Source organism: Pelodiscus sinensis, chromosome 8, assembly GCF_049634645.1.
Source record: "Pelodiscus sinensis isolate JC-2024 chromosome 8, ASM4963464v1, whole genome shotgun sequence".
NCBI lineage: Eukaryota > Metazoa > Chordata > Testudines > Trionychidae > Pelodiscus > Pelodiscus sinensis.
In genome coordinates, this window is record NC_134718.1 from 39,160,972 (window position 1) to 39,174,021 (window position 13,050).

General features: G+C 44.2%; 1 protein-coding gene across 4 annotated transcripts in view; it reads left to right on the forward strand.

Moving 5' to 3' along the window:
* Positions 1-13,050, forward strand: part of LOC102463807 (lipase member M-like) — a 49,649-nt gene that overhangs the window by 17,847 nt on the left and 18,752 nt on the right. For all 4 annotated transcript variants that reach the window (XR_012905623.1, XM_075935092.1, XM_006121484.4 and 1 more), the window contains exons 4-6: positions 2,774-2,969; positions 9,487-9,596; positions 12,471-12,607. Coding sequence is in view for 3 of the 4 variants with exons in the window: in XM_075935092.1 (XP_075791207.1) it covers positions 2,774-2,969; positions 9,487-9,596; positions 12,471-12,607 (443 nt within the window). In the remaining variant the exon portion in view is untranslated. The remainder of the gene's footprint in view (positions 1-2,773; positions 2,970-9,486; positions 9,597-12,470; positions 12,608-13,050) is intronic.

Here is a 13,050-nt window from a genome sequence, read left to right on the forward strand (position 1 = left end):
CAGGTGGAGTTGTCATGCTCCCATCGATCTCCCGCTGTGTGGACAGTGTGCAAACACTGTCACTGGCTTCCCTTACTTCGTATAAGGAGCAGGAGTGCCAGCATCAACAGGAGTGACCTTTGAATGTGATCTAGCAGGTCTATACTACACCCGCTAATTGAACCCAGGAAGATTGACAGCAGCAGCATCAATCTTCCGCATAGTGTAGACATAGCCTTAGAGATGAACAGCATGAATTTTTGCTGTAAAATGGGGACTTATCGATGGGAAGCTTCAAAAGAGGAGAAAACCCAAGGTATATTGGTTGATCACAAGATGACTACAAGCCACCTATGTGGCGTGGCAGTAAAAAAGGCTAATGCAGTCCAGGATGCATCAAATAAGGAATTTCCAGTAGAAAAAGAGAAGTGTTAGTGCCATTTTACAATGCTCTAGTGAGAATTCATCTGGAATACTGTGTGTATTTCTGGTATCCTATATTTAAGAAAGCTGATTTCAAACTGGGAGAGGTGCAGAGAAGAGCTATTAGGATGGTCCAAGGAATGGACAACCTACCTTATGCGTGGAGACTCAGAGAGTTTGGCTTCTTTTCCCTAACCAAAAGAAGGCGGATAGGATTGTAGGGTGATCAGATATTCCAAATGTTTAGGAATAGTCCCATTATTCAGAGTTTTCTAGGCACTCACTGAAATCCCCTTCCCTCCCCTCCCCCACCTGCCATCCTGATTTTTCACACTTGCTGTCTGGTCACTCTATATGACAGCTCTCTATGAATACACTGGAGGGATAAATACCAGGGAGAGAGAAGACCTATTTAAGTTAAGCACAAGAACAAATGGATATAAACTGGCCATGAATAACTAGATGAAAGTTTTTAACCATCAGAGGAGTGAAGCTGTGGAACAGCCTTCTAAAGGGAGCAGTGGGGACAAAAACAAAACACCTAAATGGCTTCAAGACTCAGCTTGATAAGATTATGGAGAGAATGTTATGCTGATACTGCCTATTTGCAACTGCTAGTCACAAATATCTCCAATGGTCATGACATTGTGAAAGAAATCCAAGGAGAGGGGTCAAATATTATTTTACTAGCTGGACTTACCTAGCGTTGCTCGGGAAACCAGAGGAACAAAATTTAGGAAATTTAGGAAAGGAGGGGATCCTGAGCCAGGGGACCCCCTGGGTCACAGACCCTGGGGGCTGATGGCTCCTGGCCCACACCTGACCTTCTGAGAGCAGCAGGACCCTCCTCCCCCCAGGACTGAGCAGCCAGCCCCCAGGAGAACAGTACACAGTCATGCGGCCAGTAGCAAGAGGATTTCTCTTTGCAAGGCTGGCTCAGGGATCCACCTGCCCTGCCTTGGCAAGCAAAAGCTCAGAGCTCACATCCAACCCTGAAGGCTGGAACCAGACACAGAAGAGCCCCACTCGCAGTACGAACAGCAGCCGTCTGGCTTCACAGCAGTGTAATGCATCAAGGGTTTAACCCAGCCCCTCCGCCCTGGGCTGCAGCAGGCACACGGATTCCTTCTGCTTGGATAAGCCCAGCGAGCTGAGCAGAAAGGCTGGCCAGCTTTGGTTTTTGTTTCCGGAGGGGGGAGTGGCAGGTGTGGAGCAACCCTGGGTGAAGGGAAGGTTACACGCGGGAGGAGCGCCTCAGCTCGCGCCCAGGACTGCAGGTGCCACGGGGGGCAGGGTGGGTGCCTGAGCCATTGCGTGTATGGGGGTGGGGCACTGCATGCCGGTGGGGTGGGCAGAAGAGGATCAATTATGTAACCTCACGGGTGGGAGAGGGTGAGTCCAAGGAGACTACACACAGGAGAGGCGCCCCAGCTCACGCCCGGGTCAACCCATGCAAAGTTTGGCTGCTGTAGCTCTTATAGTGTCCAAGTTATTAGCGCACAAACTTACAAACATTCTCCTTTATATATTAGATAGGGTGGTACTTGGACAGATGTGGTGGAAGAAATTCAGATTCTCTGTCTATATGGGACACAGGTTGGCAGTTAGGGAGGTGGTGGGCAAAGGGCAGGGAAGAGTGGAGCGCTGTCTGTGTGGGGCACAGAGTAAGATTTAAGGAAGTGGCGCATGAGGGGTGGGGAAGAGCGGGGCGCTGTCTGTATGGTGCACAGGCTGGCAGTTTGGGAGGTGGTGGGGAAGGGTGGGGAGGAGAAGGGCACTGTCTGTATGATGCACAGGCTGGCAGTTAAGGAGGTGGCGCGGAAGGCGGGGTGGCAGCGTGCAAAAGAGCCAACCCTTCTCCCCCTCCCTCCTTCTCTCTCCCCCCCTTCTGTCTGGCCCAGCACCGGTTTTAACTGTCAGCGCCCTTTTCCACTAGTCCGAACTACCTAGTCCGTGCCGCGTGTAGCCGCACGGCACGGGGTTCGAACAAGCCGGGATTTAAAAATGGCGGCGCCCGGCTTATGCAAATGAAGCCCAGGAAATTCAAATCCCGGGCTTCATTTGCAAGTGCGGTATGCCTACATTACCCTCCTAGTTCGAACTGGGAGGTTAGTGTAGACATACCCCCTGCTAGCAGAGACCTCCCTTTTTCTTTTATAAGAAACAATCGCATTCCAGGCACATTCCATTGTCCTGGCACAACCAAACTCTGACCTTGCTTTAAGTTATGATAAGAGGAAGCTGCATACCAAATTTGGTGGACCTAGCTCTTAACGTTTAGGACTTTTTGAACACTCTGAAATATGGACAGATATATGGTAGATTAGAGAGATTCTGCATTTGTTAAATAATCCATGTCTTTCTTTCTCAGGTCTGAAGCCTGTTCTTCTCCAGCATGGCTTAGTTTCAGAGGGAACCACTTGGATTACAAATATGGTCAACAGCAGCCTGGGCTTCATCCTAGCTGATGCTGGATATGATGTTTGGATTGGAAATAATAGAGCAAACTACTGGGCAAGAAAACACCACAACTTTACAGCTGACCAGGAGGAATTTTCAGATTACAGGTACCTTAAACCTAATGGCAGAAAGACTTTTTAAAAAAATCTTAATTTTTCCTATTTAAGTGATTTTCTATTTATAAACAAATGGTTCAGACTTACTGGTGAAGTCCAGCTTGTTTGCACTGCTCTGTTTGTGATACAACTTAATCATAATGCATTTTAAGGAGGCGGTGACTGTTTCTACTATTATGCCAGCCATCTAATTCAACTGACAATCTTATACCACTTAAACTTAATGATCCTTCATCATTTATTGTGCTGTGCACATCTCCTGGTGTTCAAGTGTGGGAATTTCAAAGGGTATGTCTACACTACAAAGTTAATTCGAACTAACGGACGTTAGTTCGAATTAACTTTGATAGGCACTACACTAGCGCTCCACTAGTTCGAACTTAATTCCAACTAGCGGAGCGCTTAGTTCGAACTAGGTAAACCTCATTGTACGAGGACTAAGCCTAGTTCGAACTTACTAGTTCGAATTAAGGGGTGTGTAGCCCCTTAATTCGAACTAGTGGGAGGCTAGTCCTCCCCAGCTTTCCCTGGTGGCCACTCTGGCCAACACCAGGGAAACTCTATTGCCCCCCTCCCGGCCCCGGACCCCTTAAAGGGGCACGGGCTGGCTACGGTGTCAGTGCCAGGTGCAAGCCTACCAGCACCCAGCCAGCAGACCCTGCACCTGGCACGGCTCGAGCCAGCCACCCGATGCCCCCCAGCCCTCCTCCTCTTCCCGGGACCAGGCTGGCGGCTCCCGGGAGCTTGCCCGGGACCGCAAGAGGCGGGCACCCGCCTGGGCTAGTGCGGACATCGTGGACCTCGTCCACGACCTCTGCACTAGGCACAGGAAAGTGGCCATCTAGGGCAGGATAGCTGCCAGCCTGGCCACCCAGGAGCAGGTTTGCATGAAAATCAAGGTGGTCCACTGAGACCCCCGACCCTGAGCCCTGAGCTTACAATGGCCGTACTGGGTCAGACCAAAGGTCCATCTAGCCCAGTAGCCTGTCTGCCGACAGCGGCCAACCCTAGGGACCCTGGAGGGGATGGACCGAAGACAGTGACCAAACCTCATTGTACGAGGTTTGTAACTCTTAAGTGCTTGTAACCTCTCCCAGCTTACTAGCTTTTACAAACTCAAGTGTATACTCTTAATAATCAGCAAGTGGTCCATTCTCTGTTACCCATTCCCAGCCCTGACAATTAAGCAGAGGCTAGGGACACCATCTATGCCCTTCCTGGCTAATGGAAGTCTTGGCCTCCACAACATTCTCTGGAAATGAATTCAACAGATTATGTGTTGCACGAAGAAATGCTTCCTTTTGTTTGTTTTAAATCTGCTGCCTATTAATTTCTTTTGTGACTTTTAATTCTTGTGTTATGAGGAAGGTAAATAACTTTCCTTATTTACTTTCTCCACATCCAGTCATGATTTTATTGACCTTTATCATATCCCTCTAGAGTCATCTCTTTTCCAAAATGAATAGTCCTAATCTTAATAATCTCTCCTTATATGGCAGCTGTTCCATATTCCTAATAATTTTCGTTGCCCCTTTTCTGAACCTTTTCCAATTCCAGTATATCTTTTTTTTTTAGATCTGCATACAATATTTAATATGTGGGCATATCATTGATTTAGATAGAGCAATACAGTATTTTCTGTCTTATTATGTATCCCTTTCTTAACGATTCCCAGCTATTACAAATAATTTATGAACGTATTGAGAATTAGACACAAGATAGATCCCTGCAGGACCTCACTTAATATATTCTTCCAGCTTAACTATAAACCATTACTCTCTGACTATGGTTTTCCAACCAGTTGTCATCTACCTCATAATAGGTTTATCTAGATAGTTCACTAACTTGTTTACAAGACAAAAATGTGAAAAATATCAAAAACCTTACTTTATGGAAAGCTTACTTAAAGCCTTACTTAATAGTCATGACATATTACTTCAACTACTATCCCATACTCACAGAGCCCGTTACCCTGCCACAGAAGGCTATTGAGTTGGTTTGACATTATTATCACATTATTATCTGCTAGGTAATTACAAATGGATTGATTTATTATGTGTTGCATTATATTTCTATGTACTGAAGTTAAACTGACTGGTCTATGATTTCCTAGGTTGCCTTATTCTCCTTTCTATAGATATTGTAGTGGGTTCACTCACTTTCCATACGGCTTCTTCCCTCAGGGTGGCTTGTGGGGAAGTAACCGGCTGCTCCAATGCCAATGCGCCCCCTTTGGGTGAGGTGTTCTCTTCTGGGCACTGCTTTCCGGCAGTGACCACTCCGATCTTGGTCTGCGCCCCCTTCTGGGGAGGAGTCATTGTTCTTCCTCCACTCCTCCTCCGGGGTCCTCCCTACAACCCCCAGTTCTTCTCCCACTCTGCCTGCCCAGATGCTTTCTGCAACCCTGCCTTGTGGATTTATGGCCTGGGGCTTTCCTGTCTCAAACTCCCCCAGCTTATCACAGCTGCCTCCTTGTGAACCGTGGCTGCCTCCTTGCAGCCCGGCCTTTTAGGGCTGCCTCCTTGCAAGCCCCACCCTCCATGACTGCCTCCTGCAGCCCCTAGGACCTCAGGCCGGGTAGCCTAGGTTTGCTAGGCCGAAGCCTCTCTCACTGCAGGCAGACAGGCAGGTCCTTCTCCTCCTTCCAGGAGTTGCTTTATACCGCCTCCAGCTGGGCCCTCATTAGCTGCCTCAGCTGTGCTTCCCTCCTTCACTCCAGCTCCCAACCCCTTAAAGGGCCAGTGCAGGGCAATGCCCTGCCACAATATATACTATATTTTTTTTCATTTACGAATCCTTGGGTATCTCTCCTGTCTTCCATGAGGTCTCAAAGATAATCTGTAATGGCTCAACTATCTCTTCAATCAGTTCCTTAAGTATTCTAGCGTGTATCTTATCAGACTTTGACATCTTAAAGACATCTAATTTGTCTAAGAAATTCTTAACCAGTATTTTTCAGCTTCAGATTCTATCCCATTTACACTGATGTTCACTATGTTAGTCATCCAAATGTTAACGTTTTCCGGTGAAAACTGAAAATATAAAAAGCATGTAACAGTTCGGCCATTGCTGTGTTTTCTCTTGTTGTCTTTTCCTCCTGACTAAGTAATTGGCTTACCTTGTCTTTGATCATCTTCTTGCTTCTCAATATTTGTAAAATGTTTTCTTGTTATTTTTTATGTCCTGAGATAGTTTTAATATCATTTTTGCCTTGGCATTTTAAATTTTGTCCTACATGCTTGTAATATTTTATTATATTAATTCTTCATAATTTGACATAGCTTCCACTTTTTGTAGGACTCCTTTTTCACTGAAGAGATCCTGAGTAAGCCAGGGTGGTCTCTTATATTTCCAATCTTTTCTATGCACTAGGATAATTTTACTTTTATGACCTTATTAATATCTCTTTAAAAGTTGCCAACTCTCCTGAACTTTATTTTCCCATAGATTTGCTTCCCATCAGATTTTTGCCTCCCAATTCTCTGAGCATATGTCTACAAAGCAGGGCTAAAGTTGAATTAACCTACGCAACTTCAGGTACGTCAATTGCGTAGCTTAAGTTGAAATAGCTTAGTTTGGCTTTTGGAGCTGTCTACAGAGCAGGAAGTTGAAGGAAGAACTCTTTCCCTTCAACTTCCCTTACTCCTTATGAAATGAGGGCTACAGGAGTTGAAGCAAGAAGTCCTCAAGCTCAACATTATTTCAAAATAAAGGCTTGTAGTGTAGACACACGCTATGTTATTTCAGAATAATGTCAGTTATTCTGTGTAGACGTACCCAGAGTTTGTTACAGTCTGCATTCCTAAAGTTAATTGCTTTTTATTCTGCTATTTTCTACCATTCCTTGGAATCATGAATTTTATCATTTCATGATCATTTTCACCCAAGCTGCCTTCTATATATAAAATGTCAAAAAACCGTTGAGCTGGAATTAATATACACATTCGACACCCTGAAACTAAGGTTTAAATAGACACATGGAGTGGTTCTCACAATACAATAGGTTATTTCCCATTCAGATGCTCTTACCTTCTCATCGCCATTGGAGATGAGCCAATCCAATCAAATTTAATAAGCACTGATATCACAATCTCATCTCTGTATCTCTTTCTTTTTTTTCTTTGTTTCTTCAGCATCTGAGCAAGTGAATTGTATCTCCCCAAAGCTTATGCCCTTATACTCTAATAATTTTTTTAGTCTTTAAAGTACCACCAGACTCTTCGTTGTTTTTGCTGACACAGGTTAAGAAGGCTACCCCTCTGAAACCAGTTTCTTCCTATTTGTCAGAACAAATCTAGAACAGCCTCTCCTCCAGTCATTTTCTCTATCTTCTGTTATAAAAAGCTGTCTCCAGTGCATTCCAAGAACTTGTTGGAGCCTTCCAAGAATCTGTTGGATAATCTGTGCACTGCTGTATTATTTTCTTAACCCATGTTTGGGTAGTTGATGTCCTCCATTGCTACCAAGTCTCGTGTTGTGTATGATTTTGTGAGATGTTTAAAAAAAGGACTCATCCACCTTTTCTTCTGGTATATGTGTTCTACAGGGGTATGTCTAGACTACATGCCGCATGTAAATTAGACTACCTGACATAGTCAATGAAGCCGGGATTTAAATATCCCCAGCTTCATTAAAATAAAAATGGCCACCGCGCTGTGCCAGCTCAGCTGATCGTCGCCACAGAGCGCGAGTCAAGACGTGGATCGGTCGACAAGGGAAGCCTTTGTCAACCGCTCCTGTAAACCTTGTTTCACGAGGCATAAGGGAGTGGTCGACAAAGGTTTCCCTTGTCGACCGATCCGCATCTTGACTCGCACGCTGTGCTGACGATCAGCTGAGCTGGCACATACTACTTGCATTAGTATACAGACATCTAAGAAAGTCATTAAATTTTCACTCTGTATTCCCTCCTGTCTCTCCTTTGTTCCTGCTGTGATTTCCCATGTTCTCCTCTCCCCCACCCAACAGGTTCCTACCTTTCTCTGTAGTCTCTGTGCTTTGAATGTACCCATGGGCTTTTGTCTCCTGTCCCCCTTTGGATCTAGATTAAAACCCTCCTCACTAGGCTAACTAGTGTGTATCCAAAGATACTCTTCCCCTGTGGTGATAGGTAGATTCCATCTCTGTTCAGCAGTCCTCCTTCTTGCAACAGCATGCCATGTTTGAGCAAGCTGAAGCCCTCCTGTTGATACCATGAGTACAGCCATGTTTTCATCTCCAGGATGTGTCTGTTTCTGCCTTGGTCCCTGCCCTTGACTGGAAAGATTGCTGAGAAACCCACCTGTGTCCTCAGTCTGTCTGTAATATCTTTGATATGGGCCCTTGTGAGGCAGCACACCCTCTGATAAGCCAGGTCAGAATGGCAGATGGATGCCTCCATTGTTCTGAAAAGGGAGTCACTGATAACAACCATCCTTATTTTTTTCTTGGGATTGATGGATGCAATCCTCATAGCCATGGAGGGTACATGGCTTGGGGGTTAGTGCACTACTAGGGACACAGGAGAACTTGGGTCTTATCCCCCTGCTTCAGTCACTGTTTGATTATTTATCCACAGTGGAACAGCTTCAACAGCAGAGGATGAGCCCTGTGTCAGAATATCCCATAGTTTAGTGAGATTCAGAGAACTCTTCTGGGAAGTGGGAGTCCCCAGTTCAAATTCTTTAGCAGTGAGGGAGGAATTGATCCTGAGTTTCCCCAATCATCTTCTCTTCTAGCTGTTTTGTGCCACACAAGGCAGGATTTTTTCTCATTCCCACAAGAAATTCCTTAGGTACCTAAGCCATCTGACTCCAGGCACTGAGTTCCAGTTTGTGGCTCACTAAGCAGAGAGAAGCAATTCCCTGCGGTCTGGACTTTTGCACCTATCTCCGAAAGAGGGGCTGAGCTTAGCACACATCCCTCTCATTGGTGTCTCCCATTATCTGTCTTTGGCAGCCCTCTCCCCTCTCACCTTATGTAGCATGCTGGGTTTTGTGGCATCTTTTCCATTCATTGTTTAGGGAGCCTAGGTACTTAACTTGACTTTGTAGATTGCAGTGTTATTTCTATGTTTTTCGAGGCACCTAAAAGTTAGATGGTGCTGAGCAATGTAATGGTTTGTGTATCCTACCCCAAACTAATTTAAAAAAATAATATAATATTGCTAAAGGACCATTGTAAACAGCATCTGTACCACCCCCAGCACATTGTGAAACCCTTCCAGTGAACATCATACTCCTCTTTATATCCAAGCATTGCCAAAGCCTAGGGCTTACCTTAACTTGAGGACACAGGTTAAAACTACAACTGCCTTGTCTCCAGCCAAATATGTGAAGCTTTTAAAAATAAAATGAAAAGGTGTCTTGACTACATAGAGAGACAAAGATGTAACTTCCATTGGGGCATAAATGATCAGTGAATGAGAATTATCTGACTTGCTGTGTCTGGGATTCAGAAATGTTGCATTTTGCACACAGGAACATGAATTATAACTTCATTACATATCCAATTTCATTTTGTGTTGCAGCTTTCATGAAATGGCCCTATATGATCTTCCTGCCATCATAAACTTTATTCTGCAGAAAACGAGGCAAGAGCAACTGTATTACATAGGCTATTCTCAGGGCACTACCTTAGGTATGGTAAGAGAAATCAAATTATTGTTGTCATGAAAGCTAGAGCCTTACTGTATTATCTGCTGCATCCAGTAAGTGACACTTCCTTCCTCAAAAGCTTATCATTTAAAAGAAACAAACAAGTGATGAGGGAAAGAGGACAGGGTGGCAACAATAATATGTTATTAGCTACCTATTTGTGTGCACCATTCATAGGTGTGAAAGATGCAATAGCACAAGTAAAAAAGACTATAATCACAACTAGCTCTCTGTCTTACAGATAGCAGGTTTCTGTAGGCATTTTTAACCTGAGTCAGGACAAGATTTGAAAGGGGGGGGGACACTGTATGCACTTTAGCTCATTAAAGCTTTTTGTTGCTGTTTATTGTGTCATTCAATGCTCTGAGGAACCATAGAATCCAGGGGTGGTGAACCTCAGGCCCAGGGGCCGAATGCGGCCCTCTACTTGCCTGGATGCAACCCCTGAGGTTCAGGGCTCCCCCCAGCATAGGGGAGCCCATGCTGGCACTCCAGCCCCCTTGAAGCTCCACCGCAGGGCTGTAAGCACACAAAGTCTACTAGACTGCCCCCCGCTGGCTCTGGTGCGCAAGGGGAATGTGGAGAGTCTTTCTCCTCAGTTGGGAGCTATGTCTGTGAGGGTTTTTTGTTTGTTTGTAGTTTTGCTTCTCACTTGTGTATGGCCCCTGACTGATTTTTCTGTGGGTCAGCAGCCCCTGACCTCAAAAAAGGTTCCTCACCCCTGCTATAATCCTTGGGCCAGTCCCTTCCTCACCCTTCTCAACCTAAAGAAGAGGGGACAAGTAATTTTACAAAGTTTGGAAAGTCAAACTAAAAGGATCCCAACTGTGGAGAGTTTGCTGGGAGACAGAGTAGAAACCAGCATTGGAAGAAAAGTACTAGTGGATGAGGACGGGGTAATATATTTTATTGGACCCATTTCTGTTTGTGAAATAGCCAAGTTTTTGACCTACACTCAACTGTTCTTTGGGACAGGTCAGATTACCTTTTCCAGACCTGAAAAAGATCTTTAGCGCTCTCTAGTTTGCTGTCTTGTCTCTTTCTCCATCAGACCCAACATGGCTGCACCTACACCACGACTAAGAGTGGGATGACATTCTGACCAGGATTGGGAGATGATAGCTCTTATAAAGACCCTGATTCTCATCCCTTAGTTCCAAAATGCTTCCCACTGATGAACCTGTCATTATTCCAACTCTCATTCACCCAGCCTCTGGCATCTTATTTCCAGTGAGCAGGCAGGCAGGCAGAAGGGGAGTGATTTTGATAGGATTTCTGCATTTAGTATTCCTGACTCCTTTCTTAGGGGCATTTAGAACGTGTAAGAAAAATTCCAGACCCCACAGAAATGTGTGATTTGGAAGTTTTTGATTTCCAGTATATTCTGATATAGACGTGACTTGCCTTCCTGCCAATTCCAGGCTGTGTCTACATTGACATCCCTTTCCGGAGAAGGGATGCTAATGAGACACTTCGGAATTGCAAATCCGCGGGGAATTTTAATATCCCACGCAGCATTTGCATTTACATGGCTGCCGCTTTTTTCCGGCTCGGGGTATTCCTTTCAAGTAGGAATAAGGGATCTTCCGGAAAAGCGCTTATTTTCCAGAGAATCGCGTCTACACTGGAGCTTTTCTCCGGCAAAAACCCCAAGCCAGAAAAAAGCGGCAGCCATGTAAATGCTAATGCCGCGGGGGATATTAAAATCCCCCGCGGATTTGCAATTCTGAAGTGTCTCATTAGCATCCCTTTTCCGGAAGGGATGCCAATGTAGACACAGCCCCAGTGTGTGCAATGCTGAGCTTTTCTAAGTAATCTTTAGTTTCCTTTTTGTTTCACACCAGATTTCTTACAAAATGACAAAATCTGTGCTGACAAAACTGACCTGAGGTTAATGGTGTTATGCCAGAAGAGAATTTTGCCTACAATGCATACATTATGATTCAGAATGAGTATATCCTTACACCAGCTTAGATGTCTGAACCAATACAGAATTATTGCTGACCCCAGACATTCAAAAATCATGAATCAGGTCTCGTAGGTTATGTCTACACTAGCCCACTAGTTCGAACTAGGGTGGCTAATGGAGGCATTCGAACTTGCAAATGAAGCCCGGGATTTAAATATCCCGAGCTTCATTTGCATGTTCCTGGGCGGGCGCCATTTTTAAATCCCCTTAGTTCAAACTGACTGCTCGCGGCTACACGCAGCAGTCAGAAGTTAATCCGAACTAAGTCCTTAGTTCAGATTAACTTTTACACCTCATTGCAGGAGGAGTAACAGTTAAATCCAAACTAAGGACTTAGCTCAGATTAACTTCTGACTGCTGCGTGTAGCCGCTGGAAGTCAGTTCGAACTAAGGGGATTTAAAAATGGTGCCCACCCAGGAACATGCAAATGATATTTAAATCCCGAGCTTCATTTGCAAGTTCGAATGCCTCCATTAGCCACCCTAGTTCAAACTAGGGGGCTAGTGTAGACATACCCCTAAAGATCACAAGATTGGCTTAACAATTATTCGATTTTTTTAAAAATAACTCTGTGTATGTGGGTGGGTGTGTTGGAAGAGAGGGATTGTCTATTTGCTTTCTGAATTTTGTATCTTCACAGTGCACTTAGTCACATTTTAAATTCCTGACCATAACAACAAAGTCTAGGAGCTTTCTCTTTTAAAATGAAATCTAAGATTCTCCCATAATCAGTTGTTTCAGGGAGTGAAAGCTTTATATTTAACTTCAGATCCTATGAAACACATTTTTAAATTGCAAGACTTGGCAACAGTTGAATTTTTTAGAATTGTATAAAGCAAGTTTTTTTCCCCTAGGATTTCTCTGATCTATTTCTTGTGCTTTCTCAGGTTTCGTTGCATTTTCATCCTTGCCCCGGCTGGCTCAAAAAATCAAAATATTTTTTGCATTGGCTCCTATAATCACACTTAAGAATTCTAAAAGTCCACTGGTAAAACTGTTCTTCATACCTGAACGAATAAGCAAGGTGTGTGATTCTGGTTATAGATGCTCCTGATTATTTATGTATATATTAACAAGTGTGTGTTTGATGTTTTATAGAAAATGACAAAAGCAAAGTCTCTTCTCTGAGGAGCTTTTATTCTGCATAGGAAAAGTAGCAACAAAAGATGTCAGGAAGAGATGCAAACAAGAGCAGTAATTAATTATTTTGGCATATACTATACTTTTTTGTTTTGCTTTGTTTTGTTTTATTTTTACTCATCTTTGCTTGTGTTAAGATATGCATATTGGTTTTTTTAAGCAAGGAACTTGAAAACATTTTAGCAGAGGCTCTACAGTGAAAGAGAGAGAGAAGGAGAGAGATTTGGGAATTGTAACATTTTCTTTATTTCTAGTAAAATCCCATATTCGGTGTGAGAAGAATGTAATACTTTCATTGTCATTGTCATGTGTCATGGTGGGTTGGTC